Source organism: Oncorhynchus clarkii, chromosome 6 (assembly GCF_045791955.1).
Source record: "Oncorhynchus clarkii lewisi isolate Uvic-CL-2024 chromosome 6, UVic_Ocla_1.0, whole genome shotgun sequence".
NCBI lineage: Eukaryota > Metazoa > Chordata > Actinopteri > Salmoniformes > Salmonidae > Oncorhynchus > Oncorhynchus clarkii.
The window spans coordinates 48,274,194-48,296,939 of NC_092152.1; the positions used below are offsets into that span (position 1 = coordinate 48,274,194).

Sequence of the window (22,746 nt, forward strand, 5' to 3'; positions counted from 1 at the left end):
TCACGACGGTTGCAACCAAAAATCTCAAATTTGGACTCATTTCCAAAGGACAGATTTCCACCGGTCTAATGTCCATTGCTCGTGTTTCTTGGCCCAAGCAAGTCTCTTCTTCGTATTAGTGTCCTATAGTAGTGGTTTCTTTGCAGCAATTCGACCATGAAGGCCTGATTCACACAGTCTCCTCTGAACAGTTGATGGTGAGATGTGCCTGTTACCTGAACTCTGGGAAGCATTTATTTGAGCTGCAATCTGAGGTGCAGTTAACTCTAATGAGCTTATCCTCTTCCTTTCCTGTGGCAGTCCTCATTAGAGCCAGTTTCATCATAGCCCTTGATGGTTTTTGCAACTGCATTTTTACTCATTGACCTTCATGTCTTAAAGTAATAATGGACTGTCGTTTCTCTGCTTATTTGAGCTGTTTTTGCCATAATATGGAATTTTACCAAATAGGGCTATCTTCTGTATACCACCCCTACCTTGTCACAACACAATTGATTGGCTCAAACGCACTAAGAAGAATATAAATTCCACAAATGAACTTTTAAAAAGGCACACCTGTTCATTTAAATGCATGGTTGAGAGAATGCCAAGAGCGTGCAAAGCTGTCATCAAAGCAAAGGGTAGCTACTTAAAATAATCTAAAATATATATATATATTTTGATTTGTTTAACAATTTTTTGTTAACTACATGATTCCATATGTGTTATTTAATACTTTTGATGTCTTCACTATTTTTCTACAATGTAGAAATAAAAAAATAGAAAAACCCTGGAATGAGTAATTGTTCTAAAACTTTTGACTGGTACTGTATGTATTTCAAACACTTTGGAGCATTTGATTGAGCCTGCGTGTAGCGTCAGATGGGCAGGCTTTGTACTTTGGGGACTATAACATTGGTTCCATGGTGCCAGGTAAGCTCAATCAAGCGCCTTTAAAGTATTTGAAAGAAAACAAATATTATTTTAACCCTGGTTGAGAGCGAGAGTACAGCGATAGTGAGCAAATAAGGAGTCTAAGTCTAATAGGAAGTTTACATACACCTTAGACAAATACATTTAAACTCAGTTTTTCACTATTCCTGACATTTGATCAGAGTAAAAATGCCCAGTCTTAGGATCACCACTTTATTTTAAGAATGTGAAATGTCAGAATAATAGTAGAGAAAAGTATTTATTTCAGCTTTTATTTATTTCATCACATTCCCAGTGTGTCAGAAGTTTACTATTAGTATTTGGTAGCATTGCCTTTAAATTGTTTAACTTGGGTCAAACGTTTCGAGTAGCCTGCCACAAAATTCCCACAATAAGTTGGGTGAACTTTAGCCCATTCCTCTTGACAGAGCTGGTGTAACAGACAGGTTTGTAATCCTCCTTGCTCGCACACGCCTTTTCAGTTCTGCCCACACATTTTCTTTAGGATTGAGGTCAGGGCTTTGTGATGGCCACTCCAATACCTTGACTTTGGTGTTCTTAAGCCATTTTGCCAAAACTTTGGAAGTATGCTTGGGGTCTTGGGGTCATTGGAAGACCCAATTGCGCACAAGCTTTAACTTCCTGACTGATGTCTTGAGATGTTGCTTCAATATGTCCACATAATTTTCTTTCCTCATGATGCTATCTATTTTGTGAAGTGCACCAGTCCCTCCTGCAGCAAAGCACACCCCCCACAACATGATGCTGCCATCCCCGTGCTTCACGGTTGGGATGGTGTTCTTCGGCTTGCAAGCCTCGCTCTATTTCCTCCAAACATGGCCAAACAGTTGTATTTTTGTTTCATCAGACCAGAGGACATTTCTCCAAAAAGTACGATCTTTGTCCCCATGTGCAGTTGCAAACCGTAGTCTGGCTTTTTTATGGAGGTTTTGGAGCAGTGGCTTCTTCCTAGCGGTGTGACCTTTCAGGTTATGTCGATATAGGACTTGTTTTACTGTGGTTATAGATACTTTTGTACCGGTTTCCTCCAGCATCTTCACATGGTCCTTTGCTGTTGTTGTCAGCTCTAGGAGACAGAACGCGTCTCCTTCCTGAGCGGTATGACGGCTGCGTGGTCCCATGGTGTTTATACTTGGGTACTATTGTTTGTACAGATGAACGTGGTACCTTCAGGCGTTTGGAAATTGCTCCCAAGGATGAACCAGACTTGGCTGATTTCTTTTTTTCCCATGATGTCAAGCAAAGAGGCACTGAGTGTGAAGGTAGGCCTTGAAATAAATCCACAGGTACACCTCCAATTGACTCAAATGATGTCAATTAGCCTATCAGAAGCTTCTACAGCCATGCCATAATTATCTGGAATTTTCCAAGCTGTTTAAAGGCCCAGTCAACTTAGTGTATGTAAACTTCTGACCCACTGGAATTGTGATACAGTGAATTATAAGTGAAATAATCTGTCTGTAAACAATTGTTGGAAAAATGACTTGTGTTATGCACAAAGTAAACTGACTTTCCAAAGCTATAATTTGTTAATAAGAAACTTGTAGAGTGGTTGAAAAATGAGTTTTAATGACTCCAACCTAAGTGTATGTAAATGTCTGACTTCAACTGTAAGTAGTATAAGTTATTTTCTGCTTACCAAGCAGAGGCACATGCTCTTGCAGGACGGCACACTGCTTGTGGTCCCTGGTCACTACTCGCCGGCTCCTGTCCTCCATGTCGGCCACTGCAGTGTTGACCTGCTCCAGTCTGAGTGTGTGCTGGGCCAGAGAGCTCTCCTCAACCTGGCTCTGGGCCTGCAGTTCCTGGAGCCTCTGCCGCTGCCTCTCCTCACGCTCTTTGGCCTCACATTGCAGCCCCCGCGCACACTACACACACACAGAAATAACTGCTTCCTCCATTGCACTTAAGAGTTTTAGGTTTGAAATGTTGTGAACCAATACAGCTATGGAGCCATCGTGTATACAGTTGTGGCCAAAAGTTTTGAGAATGACACAAATATTAATTTCCACAGTTTGCTGCTTCAGTGTCTTTAGATTTTTTTGTCAGATGTTACTATGGAATACTGAAGTATAATTACAAGCAAGTGTGTCAAAGGCTTTTATTGACAATTACATGAAGTTGGTGCTTTCAATTAACTTTCGGCCCATTCTTGCATAATCAATGCTTAGAGTTTGTCAGTATTTGTGGGTTTTTGTTTGTCCACCTGCCTCTTGAGGATTGACCACAAGTTCTGAATGGGATTAAGGTCTGGGGAGTTTCCTGGCCATGGACCCAAAATATCAATGTTTTGTTCCTCGAGCCACTTAGTTATCACTTTTGCCTTATGGCAAGGTGCTCCATCATGCTGGAAAAGGCATTGTTTTTCACCAAACTGCTTTTTTCCAGAAGCCCCAAACAATCGGAAAGGGGATTCATAAGAGAAAATGACTTTCCCCCAGTCCTCAGCAGTCCAATCCCTGTACCGTTTGCAGAATATCAGTCTGTCCCTGATGTTTTTCCTGGAGAGAAGTGGCTTCTTTGCTGTCCTTCTTGACACCTGGCTATCTTCAAAGTCTTCGCCTCACTGTGCGTGCAGATGCACTCACACCTGCCTGCTGCCATTCCTGAGCAAGCTCTGTACTGGTGGTGCCCGGATCCCGCAGCTGAATCAACTTTAGGAGACGGTCCTGGCGCTTGCTGGAGTTTCTTGGGTGCCCTGAAGCCTTCTTCACAACAATTGAACCGCTCTCCTTGAAGTTCTTGATGATCCGATAAATGGTTGATTTAGGTGCAATCTTACTGGCAGTAATATCCTTGCCTGTTGAGCCCTTTTTGTGCAAAGCAATGATGACGGCACGTGTTTCCTTGCAGGTAACCATGGTTGACAGAGGAATAATAATGATTCCAAGCACCACCCTCCTTTTGAAGCTTCCAGTCTGTTATTCAAACTCAATCAGCATGACAGAGTGAACTCCAGCCTTGTCCTCGTCAACACTCACACCTGTGTTAACGAGAGAATCGCTGACATGATGTCAGCTGGTCCTTTTGTGGCAGGGCTGAAATGCAGTGGAAATATTTTTTGGGGATTCAGTTTATTTGCATGGCAAAGAGGGACTTTGCAATTAATTGCAATTCATCGGATCACTCTTCATAACATTCTGGAGTATATACAAATTGCCATCATACAAACTGAGCCAGCAGACTTTGAAAATTAATATTTGTGTCATTCTCAAAACTTTTGGCCACAACTGTACAGGCCTATTTCACTATGGCTGCGCCTAAAAAGTGCACTGTTTTTGACCAAAGTAATGCACTATACAGGGAAAAGGGTGCTATTTCAGACTACGACTTATTGGCAACAGTGTATGGTGTCTAAATCTTGCCCTGTCATGTTACTTGTAGTTGAGTCTGCCTCTCAGCCAGGTCCGTGTGCAGCTCCATCAGCCGGTGCTCCAGCTGCTCAGCTCTTCGTTCATCCTCCTCCAGCTGCTTCCTCGCCTCCTGCTCCTCCCGCGCCACACTGTCCCGGACCATGACCAACACTCGCACCTCCTCCTCCAGCATCTCTAATTGCCGTTTTTTCTCTTCCACCTGCTCCTTTTGACCACTGAAGATCTCAGACTCCCGGTATAGCTGTTGCTGAGTGACTGCCGTGTCTCGTTCCATCTTCTGCCTGAAGGATAAGATGAGACAAGATTTTTTTTTAAATACTTTATCCCTGTAGAGATATTTTGCTTCCGGCTCGTGTGCACACATTAAAACATATCATCAAGCATAGACAAAGGACATATCTTCTAGAAAATGAAAGACAATAAATACAATAATAGAAAAAGTGTAGTTTGAGTGATTCAGACCTGTGTGTGTGAGCCTGTCTCTGCTCCTGTCTCAGCAGGCCCAGCTCTGCATGCAGCCTGTTCAGCTCAGCCTCAGCCACCCGCGCCCCGTCCTCCGCTGCCTCCAAACACCGGTCGGCGTGTGTCCGTCTGGCCTCCAGGTTCCGGCATTGCTCCTCCAGCCTGTCCCTCTCCCTGGCGGCCTCCTCCACCTGCTCCCGGACTCCCTGCGCCTCCTCTCTCAGCTCTGTCCGGTCCTGCTCCGCCAGCCTCATCTGGCGCTCGCCCTCAGACTTCTGGCGCAATGCCTCCTGCTGCTGTGCCTGCAGCTCCACACGCACCTGGGGGAACATACAGAGAGACATAAAATACACACACAAAAAACAAAGAGTAAACACCCACTTGTCTCTGAACACATTAAATGACACTATTTCGGAAAAGAGGCCTATGAGCCCTGGTCAAACGTAGCACACTAAATACGGATAATAATATAAAATGTTGGTAATCTCAGTCCATTTGAATCAACAAATCACAGCATGGAATTAAGAGGTCCTAGATGGCAGGAAGCTTGGCTCTAGTGATGTACTGGGCCGTACGCACTACCCTCTCTAGCCCCTTGCGGTCGGAGACCGAGCTATTGCCATACCGGGGGGTGATGCAACCAGTCACAAAGCTCTCGATGGTGCAGTTGTAGAATGTTTTTAGGATCTGAAGACCCACGCCAAATCTTTTCAGTCTCCTGAGGGGGAAAAGGCGTTGTCGTGTCCTCTTCACGACCTTCTTGGTGTGTTTGGACAATGATAAATTGTTGGTGATGTATACACCAAGGAACTTGAAGCTCTCAACCTGCTCCACTACAGCTCCGTCGATGACAATGAGGGCGGGCTCGGCCCTCCATTTCCTGTTGTCCACGATCATCTCGTTTATCTTGATTATGTTGACGGAGAGGTTGTTGTCCTGGCACCCCACTGCCAGTTCTCGAACCTCCTCCTTATAGTCTCATCGTGGTCGGTGATCAGGCCTACCACAGTGGAGTCGTGCTTGGCCACGCAGTCATGGGTGAACAGGGAGTACAGGTGGGGACTGAGCAGTTTCATCTGTGGATATGTTGGGTTGGTATGCAAATTGGAGTGAGTCTAGGGTTTCTGGGATGATGATGTTTACAGTTACAGTCCCGCTCCTTGAAAGCAGCAGCTCTACCCTTTAGCTCACTCTGGATGTTTTCTGTGAACCATGGCGTGTACGTACGGTCACTGTGGGGACAACATCATTGATGCACTTATTGATGAAGCCGGTGACTGATGTGGTATTGTCCTCAATGTCATTGGAGGAATCCCAGAACATATTCCAGCCTGTGCAAGCAAACAGTCCTGTAGCTTAGCATCTGCGTCATCTGACAACTTCCGTATTCAATGAGTCACTGGTACCTCCTGCTTTAGTTTTAGCTTTGAAGCAGGAATCAGGAGGAAAGAATTATGGTCAGATTTGCCAAATGGAGGACGAGAGAGAGCTATGTATGCCTCTCTGTGTGTGGAGTAAAGGTGGTCTAGAGTTTTTTTCCTCTACTGGTTGCACATGTAACATGCTGGTAGAAATGCATTAAAGTCCCTCGTCACTAGGAACACCGCCCATGGTTTCCTTGTTTGTTTCTTGCATTTTCTTGTTTGCTTATGGCTTTATACAGCTCATTGAGCTCGTCCCCTGCGTCCCCTATATTGGCGTCTTCTCTTCATGCGAATGACAGGGATTTGGGCCTGGTCTGGTATCTCGAATAAATCCTTTGCGTCCGACTCGTTAAAGAAAAAAATCTTTGTCCAGTTCGAGGTGAGTAATCGCTGTTCTGATAGCCAGAAGCTCTTTTCAGTCGTAAGAGACGGTGGCCGAAACATTCTGTACAAAATAAGTTAAACAATGCGAAAAAACACAAAATAGCACAATTGGTTAGGAGCCCATAAAACGGCAAACATCTCTTCCTACGCCATTATGTATCTCCCATCTCCACAGAGGAATACTGGAGCTCTGTCAGAGTGACCAACGGGTTCTTGGTCACCTCCCTGACCAAGGCCCTTCTCCCCCGATTGCTCAGTTTGGCCGGGCGGCCAGCTCTAGAAAGGGTCTTGGTGGTTCCAAACTTCTTCCATTTAAGAATGATGGGGACCTTCAATGCTGCAGACATTTTTTGGTACCCTTCCCCAGATCTGTGCCTCGACACAATCCTGTCTTGGCTTGGTTTTTACTCTGAAGTGCACTCTCAACTGTGGGACAGGTATGTGCCTTTCCAAATCATGTCCGATCAATTAAATTTACCGCAGGTGGACTCCAAACAAGTTGTAGAGACATCATGGATGATCAATGGAAACAGGAAATGTTGAATCTCATAGCAAAGGGTTCAAGTCTCATCGTAAAATACTTAAGTACATACGGTAATTACGTTTTTTTGTCATTATGGGGTATCATGTGTAGATCGATGAGTGAAAAAAGTATTTATCCATTTTAGAATAAAGCTGTAACGTACCAAAATGTGGAAAAAGGGAAGGGGTTTGAATACTTTCCGATTACACTGTATTGATGGGTACACTTTCTGCTTTTACTTCCTGCTTTGCTCCTTTGGGTACACTCACAATGGCCGCCATTCCACCCATTATAGCATAATTGACTTGAATGAGGATGCCCATTCTATGGCAGCACATGCAGTCAAGAGCGGAGGAAAATGTGCACCAAATCATTTTTACTATTCAAACGGTCACAGCCCTCAATAAGGTGACATTTGAGATCCAGTCAGTGTTATGAGTGACCTCTGACCTGCTGCAGGCTCTCCTGACTCCTCTCCAGCTGGTCCAGGCGCTGGTCGTGCTGCAGCTTCACCGCCTGCAGCTCCTGGCCCATCACCTGCAACATCTCCAGAACGTGCTTCAGCTCTGCACATACACACACACACACACACACACACACACACAGCCAGGCACATACACGTGTGCAAGCACAAACACACACAATGACACACACAGTCATCAAACTGCACAACTCTATAAGGTTACTACTATGTAGTAATACATAAGCATTGAAGTGCAGAGTAACCTCACGGTTCATGGTCTTATGCCATGTCCACACTTTCTGATTCTTGGGCTGCACTTGCTTTCCCGCTGTAACCACACTCAGCGGCAGATCTTGCACTAATAATAATTTGGACATAGTTTTACTCTTCTGTACTGTTCATATAGTTATTGGGATGTCTGTACCTTGCTATCATTAGGCTTTTGGGCGTAGACAGACGCCAACTCCTTGTCACTTATTGCCATGCCAAACATGTTTCGCTTTACAATTATCAATGGTGTTAGCAAGAGCACAAACAGATCTGGGACCAGGCTATTTAGGGTCTGGGCCTTGAGCAAAACCCTCTGACCGTGTCAATCTAACAGCATTGTAGAACTAGTTAGCTGTGTGTAACTCGTGCTAGGGTTGGTTACCTGCTTTGTGCTTGTTGATCTGTAAGCGGACATTTTGTAGGATCTCCTCCTCCTGACCTCCCTGCTGTTTGAGTGCAGCCACACTAGCCCTCCTCTCAGTCAGCTGTGCCTCCAGCTCACCCTTCTGGACATGGAGCGCCTCTAAATCCCCACGCAGCACCTACATACACACACACACACAGTTACATAAAATGACTTTTTGATCATTGGCACATTATTGATACAAACAGGTCTATGTGAAGCTGCAGCACGACCAGCGCCCGGACCAACTGGAGAGGAGTCAGGAGAGCCTGCAGCAGGTCAGAGGTCACTCATAACGCTGACTGGATCTGTTTGTATCACTAAAAGTGGCAGTAATAAAGCCTCTCTTGAAAAAGCCAAACAGTGACCCAGAAAATATAAAAAACTATCGGTCTATATCAAATCTTCCATTCCTCTCAAAAATGTTAGAAAAAGCTGTTGCGCAGCAACTCACTGCCTTCCTGAAGACAAACAATGTATACGAAATGCTTCAGTCTGGTTTTAGACCCCATCATAGCACTGAGACTGGACTTGTGAAGGTGGTAAATTACCTTTTAATGGCGTCAGACCGAGGCTCTGCATATGTCCTTGTGCTCCTAGACCTTAGTGCTGCTTTTGATACCATCGATCAACACATTATTTTGGAGAGCTTGGAAACCCAAATTGGTCTACACGGACAAGTTCTGGCCTGGTTTAGATTTTATCTGTCGGAAAGATATCAGTTTGTCTCTGTGTATGGTTTGTCCTCTGACAAATCAACTGTAAATTTCGGTGTTCCTCAAGGTTCCGTTTTAGGACCACTATTGTTTTCATTATATATTTTACCTCTTGGGGATGTAATTCGAAAACATAATGTTAACTTATGCGGATGACACACAGCTGTACATTTCAATGAAACATGGTGAAGCCCCAAAATTGCTCTCGCTAGAAGCCTGTGTTTCAGACATAAGGAAGTGGATGGCTGCAAACTTTCTACTTTTAAACTCAGACTTTCTACTTTTTAAAACAGAGATGCTTGTTATAGGTCCCAAGAAACAAAGAGATCTTCTGTTGAATCTGACAATTAATCTTGATGGTTGTACAGTCGTCTCAAATAAAACTGTGAAGGACCTTGGCGTTACTCTGGACCCTGATCTCTCTTTTGACGAACATATCAAGACTGTTTCAAGGACAGCTTTTTTCCATCTACGTAACATTGCAAAAATCAGAAACTTTCTGTCCAAAAATGATGCAGAAAAATGTATCCATGCTTTTGTTACTTCTAGGTTAGACTACTGCAATGCTCTACTTTCCGGCTACCCGGATAAAGCAATAAATAAACTTCAGTTAGTGCTAAATACGGCTGCTAGAATCCTGACTAGAACCAAACAAATTTGATCATATTACTCCAGTGCTAGCCTCCCTACACTGGCTTCCTGTTAAGGCAAGGGCTGATTTCAAGGTTTTACTGCTTACCTACAAAGCATTACATGGGCTTGTTCCTACCTATCTTTACGATTTGGTCCTGCCGTACATACCTACACGTACGCTACGGTCACAAGACGCAGGCCTCCTAATTGTCCCTAGAATTTCTAGCAAACAGCTGGAGGCAGGGCTTTCTCCTATAGAGCTCCATTTTTATGGAATGGTCTGCCTACCCATGTGAGAGACGCAGACTCTGTCTCAACCTTTAAGTCTTTGCTGAAGACTCATCTCTTCAGTGGGTCATATGATTGAGTGTAGTCTGGCCCAGGAGTGTGAAGGTGAACAGAAAGGCTCTGGAGCAAGGAACTGCCCTTGCAGTCTCTGCCTGACCGGTTCCCCTCTCTCCACTGGGATTCTCTGCCTTTAACCCTATTACAGTGGGTGAGTCACTGGATTACTGGTGATCTTCCATGCCGCCCCTAGGAGGGTTGCGTCACTTGAGTGGGTTGAGTCACTGACGTGATCTTCCTGTCTGGGTTGGCACCCCCCCCCCCCCCCCCTTGGGTTGTGCCGTGGCGGAGATCTTTGTGGGCTATACTCGGCCTTGTCTCAGGATGGTAAGTTGGTGGTTGAAGATATTCCTCTAGTGGTGTCGGGGCTGTGCTTTGGCAAAGTTGGTGGGGTTATATCCTGCCTGTTTGACCCTGTCCGGGGGTATCATCGGATGGGGCCACAGTGTCTCCTGACCCCTCCTGTCTCAGCCTCCAGTATTTATGCTGCAGTAGTTTGTGTCGGGGGGCTAGGGTCAGTCTGTTATATCTGGAGTACTTCTCCTGCCTTATCCGGTGTCCTGTGTCAATTTAAATATTCTCTCTCTAATTCTCTCTTTCTTTCTCTCTCTTGGAGGACCTGGCATGATGACTCCTTGCTGTCCCCAGTCCACCTGGCCGTGCTGCTGCTCCAGTTTCAACTGTTCTGCCTGCGGCTATGGAACACTGACCTGTTCATCGGACGTGCTACCTGTCCCAGACCTGCTGTTTTCAACTCTCTAGAGACAGCAGGAGCAGGACCCTCGACAACTACTGTGATTATTATTACTGTGATTATTATTATTTGACCATGTTATGAACATTTGAACATCTTTGCCATGTTCTGTTATAATCTCCACCCGGCACAGCCAGAAGAGGACTGGCCACCCCTCATAGCCTGGTTCCTCTCTAGGTTTCTTCCTAGGTGTTGGCCTTTCTAGGGAGTTCTTCCTAGCCACCGTGCTTCTACACCTGCATTGCTTGCTGTTTGGGCTTTTAGGCTGGGTTTCTATACAGCACTGAGATATCAGCTGATGTAAGAAGGGCTATATAAATAAATGTGATTTGTCTGTGACTATCGAACCGGCTATGAATATCAGTGTGCATTTAAATGAGGCTAACGTGGTTACCGAAATGTGCCCCTAGTATTACGATCCATTTTTTATTGGATGTTACATTTCAATAACCCTCCCTGACATGACAGTTGAAGGAGTGCATCATGTTAAGCTGAACCCAAGAAAGGCATTTGATTAGTTTGACGTGTTGCGCTTATTTACACCGGTTATCCACCCCATTTTAGCTCATTTTGGCCATAGACTTCACCAGGCTTCCCAATTCTCGTTGAGGCTAAGTGTGTTGTGACCCCTTTAATAAACTTTGACTTGACATTGTGACAGAGAAACTAAGAATGTCATTGCAATACCTGAATGTTAAGTTGCTCTAGCTCGCTCCTGCGTTGGGCGAGGGTGCTCTCAGACTGTTTGCAGGTTTCCAGCAGTGTGGCCTCCTTGCTCTGGGTCTCCAGAATCTGGCTCCGGAGGGCCTCCAGTCGCTCACTGGCTCGTTTCACCTTCTTGTTGACCTCTTGGAACACCAGGTCGCGGGCAGCCACCACCTCCTCCACCCTCTGCAGAGTGTCTCCCTGCTCTTCCTTGCGTCTCCTCAGCTCCTGGAGATCCTCCTGCAGATCCCTGAGATGCTGTTTGGCCTCCACCAGCAAAGAGGCGCTGTCCCGAGTGCGGAGTTCCAGCTCCTCCAGATCCCGCTCTGTGTCGGCGAGCCGCTTCCGGGCCTCAGTGTGTTGCTGGAGAGTCGCTTTAGTCTACACAGGGTCACATGAAACAGTCTGTTACAACACTGCTGGCTAATGATACAAGAGATGGTACTACAGACAAATATCACCATTCACCAGCAACAAAGTTTTCAAATGTAAGACGGTCAGTAATTCAACTATAATATTTTAAACCAAAAGGACAGACTATCAAGCTGCTGATAACCGACTACTGCACCCCCCCCCCCCCCCCTTAAATGAAGGGGGATATTTATGTCCACCCATAAATGTGCCCCTCGCTCCATTCTGCCACCCAAGAGGTAATAAGAATATGGCAGTGTATATTCGACTGGCAGAAAATGAATGGTGGTGGACGGCGGTATGCTAACATTAAGTTATTTATTTCGACCCCTATGCCTAAGTGTACGTTTTCTTCTTCTGGTCGAATATACACTTCCTAATAACATTATATATAAAATATGTCAATATATGTGACCTTGGTCCTTGTGTCCTTCAAGCTGCTCTGTGCCTCCAGCAGCAGTCGGTCTGCCTCCCTGAGTTCAGCCCTGCGGCGGAGCAAGGTCTTCTCCAAACATTCTACCTCCTCCAGCAGAGCCCCGTGGTGCCGCAGGGACTCCTCCACAACCTCTGACCCCCCTCGGCCCTCCAACATCTCCCTGAGGAGACACACACATAGCTGATCAAGATGTCCCCAAGTTGGTCTTTTAGTCTCCCAAAAAATATGATGTACTGGACTGCAGGGTTGGGGTCAATTCAAATTTAAGTCAGTCAATGCAGGAAGTAAACTAAAATTATAATCCAATAATTGAAAAAAGTGTATTTCTTTTCAATTACTTCTCAAGAAGTTTAAAAGGAGAAGTTATTTATGTCAAAAGTTTTTCAATTTTTTTTTATTTTTAATTCAAATCACTTCCTGAATTGACTGACATCAATTCGAATTTACCTTAACCCTGCTGGACTGTGAGAGCTGAGGGTTACCGTACCTTCGGCGGCGAAGTTGGCTTAAGGCTCTCCGGAGCTCTCTGAGCTCCAGTCTGAGCTGTGTGCGCTGATCCTGGTGCCTGAGCACATCCCTCTCCACATGGGCCTGCCTCTCCTCCTCCCCTGGGCCCTGGCTGCCACGTTGCTGTTCCTCCACCAGCTGCTCCAGCCTGACCAGCTCCCTCTCCTGACGGACGGACAGACGAACGGATACACACACTTTTATGGCTTACATGCTGACCACACCGCCCCCGTCTCGTGAGCATGGCGTTGCAAAATAAATGTACACATACATGTTATTCAATCATTGCACCAACACTTGCACCAACACTTGCACCAACACAATGAGGATCTTCACTTGGTTCTATTTTGACGTTTGACACGCTGCAAGTCCCACCTCTCCCATCTCCTGATTGTTTTTTAGGAGCATATACCCACATGAGTGATTGAAAGATGAACAGAGGTCCACACTTCAGTCCAGTTGGTGGTGGGAATGCACCTTAAAGTTGGTTGCCAACCACCTTATAAAGTCCAAAGAAGAAGAAGCCTGAAGGTGGAGAGATTACTAGAAACAAACTCATTTTACCCTTTTATCTGTGGATTAATTGTCGGAGGTGAGGACCTTGTGCATTTCAGGTAAAATAACAACCCAATGTTTATATCCCAGGACAAAATAGCTAGCAACAGCAAGCTACCTAGCTAAATCGGTTCCATTTCCTTCCATGTCAAATTATCCTGGTATGGTTACTGGCCCAATGTCCAATGACATAGGTAATAGCTGTTTCGCCTTAGATTGTGCCCGCTAAATGTGATACTTTTCCTGTCGCAAATTTAGCCAATTTCTCATCGTAAGGAATCAGTGATATTTAAACGCCGGTATCTATTACAAAGTTGTGTAAGACGTCGTCTCCTACGTCTCCCTTCACATAAAAAAAAGTAATCTCTATGAACCACTATTGATATAACCGAGGCCATACACCGCTATGTGAAAGTTTCCTGTCCCACTGCTTTCTGGAGTGTTTGCTGCTGCTGTTTTGACAAAGATGCAAATGCTTGCATCGCAGCATCCCCTCGAATGCAGCGGGTGCAGTCGTCTCCATTACCACTCTACACTCATTCTTCCAACGGCCCCACATCTAAAACAGGGATATACCCCCCTACAATTTTTTCCTTCTTGTTTATTTGTCTTACCCTGGCCATTAAAACCACTGTTAGTGACTTTCACTGTGGCAGTATTAACCCCTTTGCATGACTGCGAAGTGAGCGGAGTTCCACTCTCAAAGCATCCTGCTCTATATCATCCACTACCAACGCAATTGCCGTTTTGATCACAGGTTTCAAACCTGCCATCAAAGCTGATGTACAAATTCTATCAATGTTCTCACGTACCCAGTCGTTTTGCAGCGGAGTACATCTACTCATTTTGGTTTTATCGGTTATACTCTTCTGTTGATAAAACGGCATCAAAACATTTGTATATTGAACTTGGTATTTCTCATTGATGTCATTGTGCCAGACCACAACAGCATCTCTGAGTTCTTTATTTGATTGGAATTTTCAGTCAGCAGGGAAATGCTGACCAATTTTATCCAGTTTGCAAATTTTTCCCATATTTGAGGCGAATAGATGGAATGCTTGTTCGCCTCTTTCAGCGCCTCTATAGCTTTACTAAACTTCTCTCCCTCTAGCCATGCTTACAGGGAGAATCGGGGCCGTCTGTCGCCATTTCAATAGTTATTATTATTCCGAAAACTCTCCCGACGATGTCCAGTGTGTTTAGAGCTTCTTCACTCCCGGCTCTAATACACACCTTCTATTAACCATTTTCCAAGGTAGCGCTACTCACTTCACAGGATAATAGTTATGGTATTTGTTCCTATTAATTGGTCACGTCACCTAATACCTTGTATTAGAACCAATACTATAGCGTCTGCAAATGTATTACTGGAGAATACTGGTGACCCGTCTTATTCCAGTGTTATGCCACATCACCAAAGTTATTCAAAGTTGTCTTCCTATTTCCACATAATCTGTTACGGTTCCCCGCACCAATAGGGCATAAACCAACCTCTCTCCTTATTGCTACTGCTAATATACTCAAATCATGTTCAAACAACATTTCAATATATTTTTCCTTTTCTAACCATGGATGGGGCTCTCCTCCAGACACTTTATCCATCCACTGGCACTATACAGCTTCATAAAATGGCATAGCAGTCAGACGTCTTTTGTCCTCGTCTTGTCGTGTCCCGTGTATATATATATTTACATCTTTCTTCGCATATCTTTTATATATTTTATTTTCCAAAAACTCAACTTCAAAACACTCTCTTGCAACCCGCCTCACCAATTAAATCAAAAAATCTGAAATCCACAATAGAAGCTAGCCTGAAGCTAACCAGAAGCTAACCAGAAGCTAGCTAAAAGCTAGCCAGAAGCTAACCAGGAACTAGCCAGAAGCTAGCCAGTTTACTGGCTAACGTTAGTATTTAGCTAACCACGGTTGATGGTCATCAGCTATCCTTTAGCTCGAAAAGCTATCACCAGTTTTGGACAACGCGACTCGGACCAGTATATACACCGGACCGATTTTTCTCTCTATTTCCCCCGGATTTCAACCGAAAGCTCTGAACATTTACACCTGGATCTCGCAGCTAGCTAGCTGCTATCCGTGTGACTATTGGCTTACGTCGGTCCCGGAGCAAACTTCAATTATTCCGGAGCTAACCAGCTGAAGAGTTCCATCAACCACTCCTGGGCTACAATCATCTATCGGGACCTGTTTTACTGCCGGTGCGGAGCCCCACCGGACCTTCACGACTGTACTACCGACGTTATCTGCACGAGGGAGTTATCCAACTGGCTCCTCCGTCGCAACATTACCTTAACGGCCAACTGCGGCCCGCTAATCGTTAGCTGTCTTATCGGCTGCTATCTGAATAGGTCTCTCGGACAATTTTTCTTGGGTCACTATAACTATATCTATTTTGTCAATTGGATTGATCACCTCTACCACACGGTACCCCACTAATCTACTAACGGAAATGCATGAAGTGGCTAAAAACAGAACACCGTCCTACGCTAGCTTGCTACCGATGGCCCGGCTAGCTGTCTGAATCGCCGTTACCCCAACCAACCTCACTACTAACTGGACCCTTATAATCACTCGACTAAGCATGCCTCTCCTTAATGTCAATATGCCTTGTCCATTGCTGTTCTGGTTAGTGTTTATTGGCTTATTTCACTGTAGAGCCTCTAGCCCTGCTCATTATACCTTATCCAACCTTTCAGTTCCACCACCCACACATACGATGACATCACCAGGTTTCAATGATGTTTCTAGAGACAATATCTCTCTCATCATCACTCAATACCTAGGCTTACCTCCACTGTATTCACATCCTACCATACCTTTGTCTGTACATTATGCCTTGAAGCTATTTTATCGCCCCCAGAAACCTCCTTTTACTCTCTGTTCCGGACGTTCTAAACGACCAATTCTCATAGCTTTTAACCGTACCCTTATCCTACTCCTCCTCTGGTAATATAGAGGTGAATCTAGGCACTGCAGTGCCTAGCTTCACTCCTATTCCCGAGGCGCTCTCTTTTGATGACTTCTGTAAGCGTAATAGCCTTGGTTTCATGCATGTTAACATTAGAAGCTTCCTCCCAAAGCTTGTTTTATTCACTACTTTAGCACACTCTGCCAACCCGGATGTTCTAGCCGTGTCTGAATCCTGGCTTAGGAAGACCACCAAAAATTCTGAAATCTCCATTCCGACCTACAACATTTTCAGACAAGATAGAACGGCCAAAGGGGGTGGTGTTGCAAATCTACTGCAGAGATAACCTACAGAGTTCTGTGTTAAAACCCAAACAATTTGAACTTTTTAAAAATCCACCTCCCTAAAAACAAGTCTCTCACTGCTGCCACCTGCTATAGACCACCCTCTGCCACCCTCTGATGTGCTCTGGACACCATATGTGAACTGATTGCCCCCCATCTATCTTCAGAGCTCGTGCTCCTAGGCGACCTAAACTGGAACATGCTTAACACCCCAGCCATCCTACAATCTAAGCTTGATGCCCTCAATCTCACACAAATTATCAATGAACCTACCAGGTACCACCCCAAAACCGTAAACACGGGCACCCTCATAGATATCATCCTAACCAACTTCCCTCTAAATACACCTCTGCTGTTTTCAACCAAGATCTCAGCAATCACTGCCTCATTGCCTGCATCCGTAATGGGTCAGCGGTCAAACGACCTCCACTCATCACTGTCAAACGCTCCCTGAAACACTTCAGCGAGCAGGACTTTCTAATCGACCTGGCCGGGGTATCCTAGAAGGACATTGACCTCATCCCGTCAGTAGATGCCTGGTTATTTTTTTTAAATGCCTTCCTCACCATCTTAAAAAAGCATGCCCCATTCAAGAAATTTAGAACCAGGAACAGGTATAGCCCCTGGTTCTCTCCAGACCTGACTACCTGACTGCCCTTAACATCCTATGGCGTTCTGCATTAGCATCAAACAGCACCCGTGATATGCAACTTTTCAGGGAAGCTAGAAACCAATACACACAGGCAGTTAGAAAAGCCAAGGCTAGCTTTTTCAAGCAGAAATGTGCTTCCTGCAACACAAACTCAAAAAAGTTCTGGGACACTGTAAAGTCCTTGGAGAATATGAACACCTCCTCCCAGCTGCCCACTGCACTGAGGAGAGGAAAAACTGTCACTACCGATAAATCCACTATAATTGAGAATTTCAATAAGCATTTTTCTACGACTGGCCATGCTTTCCACCTGGCTACCCCTACCCAGGTCAACAGCACTGCACCCCCCACAGCAACTCGCCCAAGCCTTCCCCATTTCTCCTTCTCCCAAATCCAGTCAGCTGATGTTCTGAAAGAGCTGCAAAATCTGGACCCCTACAAATCAGCCGGGATAAACAATCTGGACCCTTTCTTTCCAAAATTATCTGCCGAAATTGTTGCAACCCCTATTACTAGCCTGTTCAACCTCTCTTTTGTGTCATCTGAGATTCCCAAAGATTGAAAAGCAGCTGCGGTCATCCTCCTCTTCAAGGGGGGGGGGGGGGGGGCACTCTTGACCCAAACTGCTACAGACCTATATCTATCCTACCCTGCCTTTCTAAGGTCTTCGAAAGCCAAGTCAACAAACAGATTACCAACCATTTCGAATCCCACCATACCTTCTCCACTATGCAATCTGGTTTCAGAGCTGGTCATGGGTGCACCTCAGCCACGCTCAAGGTCCTAAACGATATCTTAACCGCCATCGATAAGAAACATTACTGTGCAGCCGTATTCATTGACCTGGCCAAGGCTTTCGACTCTGTCAATCACCACATCCTCATCGGCAGACTCGATAGCCTTGGTTTCTCAAATGATTGCCTCGCCTGGTTCACCAACTATTTCTCTGATAAAGTTCAGTGTGTCAAATCGGAGGGCCTGTTGTCCGGGCCTCTGGCAGTCTCTATGGGGGTGCCACAGGGTTCTATTTTTGGACCGACTCTCGTCTCTGCATAAATCAATGATGTCGCTCTTGCTGCTGGTGAGTCTCTGATCCACCTCTACGCAGACGACACCATTCTGTATACTTCTGGCCCTTCTTTGGACTCTGTGTTGACAACCCTCCAGACGAGCTTCAATGCAAGTAAGACTAAATGCATGCTCTTCAACCGATCACTGCCTGCACCTGCCCTCCCGCCCGTCCAACATCACTACTCTGGACGGTTCCGTCTTAGAATATGTGGACAAATACAAATACCTAGGTGTCTGGTTAGACTGTAAACTCTCCTTACAGACTCACATCAAACATCTCCAATCCAAAGTTAAATCTAGAATTGGCTTCCTATTTCACAACAAAGCCTCCTTCACTCATGCTGCCAAACATACCCTTGTAAAACTGACAATCCTCGACTTCGGCGACGTCATTAGCCTCCAATACCCTACTCAATAAATTGGATGCAGTCTATCACAGTGCCATCCGTTTTGTCACCAAAGCCCCATATACTACCCACCACTGCGACCTGTACGCTCTCGCTGGCTGGCCCTCGCTTCATACTCGTCGCCAAACCCACTGGCTCAAGACCCTGCTAGGTAAAGTCCCCCCTTATCTCACCTCGCTGGTCACCATAGCAGCACCCACCTGTAGCACGCGCTCCAGCAGGTATATCTCTCTGGTCACCCCCAAAACCAATTCTTACTTTGGCCGCCTCGCCTTCCAGTTCTCTGCTGCCAATGACTGGAACGAACTGCAAAAATCTCTGAAACTGGAAACACTTATCCCCCTCACTAGCTTTAAGCACCAGCTGTCAGAGCAGCTCACAGATTACTGTACCTGTACATAGCCCATCTATAATTTAGCCCAAACAACTACCTCTACCCCTACTGTATTTATTTATTTAGCTCCTTTGCACCCCCATTATTTCTCTCTCTACTTTGCACATTCTTCCACTGCAAATCTACCATTCCAGTGTTTATTATTATTTATTTTTTTACTTGCTATATTGTATTTACTTCGCCACCATGGCCTTTTTTTGCCTTTTACCTCCCTTCTCACCTCATTTGCTCACATTGTATATAGACTCATTTTTCTACTGTATTATTGACTGTATGTTTGTTTTACTCCATCTGTAACTCTGTGTTGTTGTTCGTGTCGAACTGCTTTGCATTATCTTGGCCAGGTCGCAATTGTACATGAGAACTTGTTCTCAACTTGCCTACCTGGTTAAATAAAGGTTAAATAAAATAAATAAATAAAATACTGCCTCACGGCCACTGCAGCTGAGACATTCACCCTCCTTACAGGTCTGGCTGATCAACCACTACACTAGGGATTTACCATCCATAGGACCACCCTGTTCAGGACTTACCCTCTCTACAAGATTTACCCTCCACAGGAACACTCCTGCTCGGGACTTACCCTTTACCATCAAGCTACAACTGGTCGTAATACAATGGGACTACTGAATAAGCTCAGGCTTTCTAGGTCTGTATCCTATAATTGGTTCAGCCTACGACTCTCATCTCCCCAAGATGTCAGAATGAGTGATAACAGGTGTAGGAACTGTGCCTACCTTGTTTCTGGTGCCGGCTCCTGTTCACTGATTCAGACTCTCTACTTCGACTGTAAATCGTGGTGAACCCTGCTCGCAGCGCCAACTGTTAGGTTCTAAATGAACTTAAAACCCACAGACGATTAGTAAAGCTCAACCAAGTTTATTCACCCATTGGGTCATACAGCTACATAAGACAAAGACATGGTTTGTTAATGTTGACTACTGTAGCTGGAAACTGTACATTTTTTATGGAATATCTACATAGCCCAATATCAGCAATCATCACTCCTGTGTTCCAATGGCAGGTTGTGTTAATTAATCCAAGTTTATCATTTTAAAAGGCTAATTGATAATAGATACCCTTTTGCAACTATGCTAGCACAGCCAAAAACTGTTGTCCTGGTTAAAGAAGCAATAAAACTGGCCTTCTTTAGACTAGTTGAGTATCTTGAGCGTCAGCATTTGTGGGTTCGATTACAGGCTCAAAATGGCCAGAAACAAAGTACTTTCTTCTGAAACTCGTCAGTCTATTCTTGTTCTGAGAAATGAAGGCTATTCCATGTGAGAAATTGCCAAGAAACTTAAGATCTCGTACAACGCTGTGTACTACTCCCTTCACAGAACAGTGCAAACGGTCTCTAACCAGAATAGAAAGAGGAGTGGGAGGCCCCTGTGCACAACTGAGCAAGAGGACAAGTACATTAGAGTGTCTAGTTTGAGAAACAGACAAGTTCAACTAACAGCTTCATTAAATAGTACCCGCAAAACACCAGTCTCAACGTCAACAGTGAAGAGGCGACTCCGGGATGCTGACCTTCTAGGCAGAGTTCCTCTGTCTAGTGTCTGTGATTTTCCAACCAGAGAGGAGTCACAAAAAGCACAAATAGAGATCAAATGAATCACTAACCTTTGATATTCTTCATCAGATGACACTCCCGGGACAACATGTTACACAATAAATGTATGTTTTGTTTGATCAAATTCATATTTATATCCAAAAACCTCTATTTACATTTGGCTTTGCCTCCAAAACATCCCGTGAATTTGCTCAGAGCCACATCCATTTACAGAAATACTCATAATAAACATTGATAAAAGTTACAAGTGTTATTCACAGAAATAAAGATATACTTCTCCTTAATGCAACCGCTGTGTCAGATTTAAAAAAAACTTTACGGAAAAAGCAAACCATGCAATAATCTTCAGAGCCCAGCACAACCCAAAAGTATATACGCCATGTTGGAGTCAATAGAAGTCAGAAATAGCATTATAAATATTCACTTACCTTTGATGGTCTTCATCAGAATACACTCCCAGGAATCCCAGTTCCACAAATGTTTGATTTGTTCGATAAAGTCCATCCTTTATGTCCAAATAACTCCTTTTGGTTTGCGCGTTCAATACACAATCTAAACGACGCGCGGGCAGGTCCAGGCAAAAGTTCAGACGAAAAGTCATATTACAGTTCGTAGAAACATGTTAACCTCTTGGATCTCCCCATCCCGGATCCGGTATTAGGAATACAGACTCAAGCTCATTACCATAACGCAACGTTAACTATTCATGAAAATCGCAAATGAAATGAAATAAATATGCCATCTCTCAAGCTTAGCCTTTTGTAAACAACACTGTCATCTCAGATTTTCAAAATATGCTTCTCAACCATAGGAAAACAATAATTTGTGTAAAAGTAGCTAGCTAGCGTAGCATTTAGCGTTAGCATTAGCGTTAGCATCCAGCACGCAACATTTCAACAAAAACATAAAAGCCTTCAAATAAAATCATTTACCTTTGAAGAACTTCTGATGTTTTCAATGAGGATACTCTCAGTTAGATAGCAGATGCTCAGTTTTTCCAAAAAGATTCTTTGTGTATTAGAAATAGCTCAGTTTTATACATCACATTTGGCTACCAAAAAAAAAACGAAAATTCAGTCCTCAAAACGCGAACTTCTTTCCAAATTAACTCCATAATATCGACTGAAAACATGGCAAACGTTGTTTAGAATCAATCCTCAAGGTGTTTTTCACATATCTCTTCATTGATATATCGTTCTTGGACGCATGGTTTCTCCCCTGAATCAAATGGAAAAGTACAAGCAGCTGGCAATTGCGCACCGAATTCCACGCAGGACACCAGGCGGACACTTGGAAAATGTAGTCTCTTATGGTCAATCTTCCAATGATATGCCCACAAATACGTCACAATGCTGCTAAGACCTTGGGGGAACGACAGAAAGTGTAGGCTCATTCCTTGCGCAATCACAGCCATATAAGGAGACAATGGAAAACAGAGCTTCAGAAATCTGCTAATTTCCTGGTTGACGCATCATCTTGGTTTCGCCTGTAGAATGAGTTCTGGGGTACTTACAGACAATATCTTTGCAGATTCTGAAACTTCAGAGTGTTTTCTTTCAAAAACTGTCAAGAATATGCATAGTCGAGCATCTTTTCGTGACAAAATATCGCGCTTAAAACGGGAACGTTTTTTATCCAAAAATGAAATAGCGCCCCTAGAGATCCAAGAGGTTAAACGATGTATAGAATCAATCATTGATGTTTTTATCAAAAATCTTCAATAATGTTCCAACCGGAGAATATCTTTGTCTGTAGAAATGCAATGGAATGCGAGGTAACTTTCACATGAACGCGCCTCACGAGCTCGTGGCTCTCTGCCAGACCTCTGACTCATTCCCCTCTCATTCCCCCCTCCTTTACAGTAGAAGCATCAAACAAGGTTCTAAAGACTGTTGACATCCAGTGGAAGCCTTAGGAAGTGCAACATGACCAATATCCCACTGTATCTTCAATAGGGAATAAGTTGAAAAACGACCAACCTCAGATTTCCCACTTCCTGGTGGATTTTCTCTCAGGTTTTCACCTGCCATATGAGTTCTGTTATACTCACAGACATCATTCAAACAGTTTTAGAAACT

At 44.5% G+C, this 22,746-nt stretch overlaps 1 protein-coding gene across 1 annotated transcript in view; it reads right to left on the minus strand.

The window, feature by feature from the left end:
- LOC139411244 (centriolin) overlaps positions 1 to 22,746 on the minus strand; it is a 126,484-nt gene that overhangs the window by 7,068 nt on the left and 96,670 nt on the right. The window contains exons 25-32 of the mRNA XM_071157279.1: positions 12,724 to 12,908; positions 12,216 to 12,396; positions 11,372 to 11,770; positions 8,216 to 8,375; positions 7,551 to 7,666; positions 4,770 to 5,089; positions 4,312 to 4,588; positions 2,573 to 2,801 (exon numbers count right to left, since the gene is read on the minus strand). Of these exons, the coding sequence (XP_071013380.1) occupies positions 2,573 to 2,801; positions 4,312 to 4,588; positions 4,770 to 5,089; positions 7,551 to 7,666; positions 8,216 to 8,375; positions 11,372 to 11,770; positions 12,216 to 12,396; positions 12,724 to 12,908 (1,867 nt within the window). The remainder of the gene's footprint in view (positions 1 to 2,572; positions 2,802 to 4,311; positions 4,589 to 4,769; positions 5,090 to 7,550; positions 7,667 to 8,215; positions 8,376 to 11,371; positions 11,771 to 12,215; positions 12,397 to 12,723; positions 12,909 to 22,746) is intronic.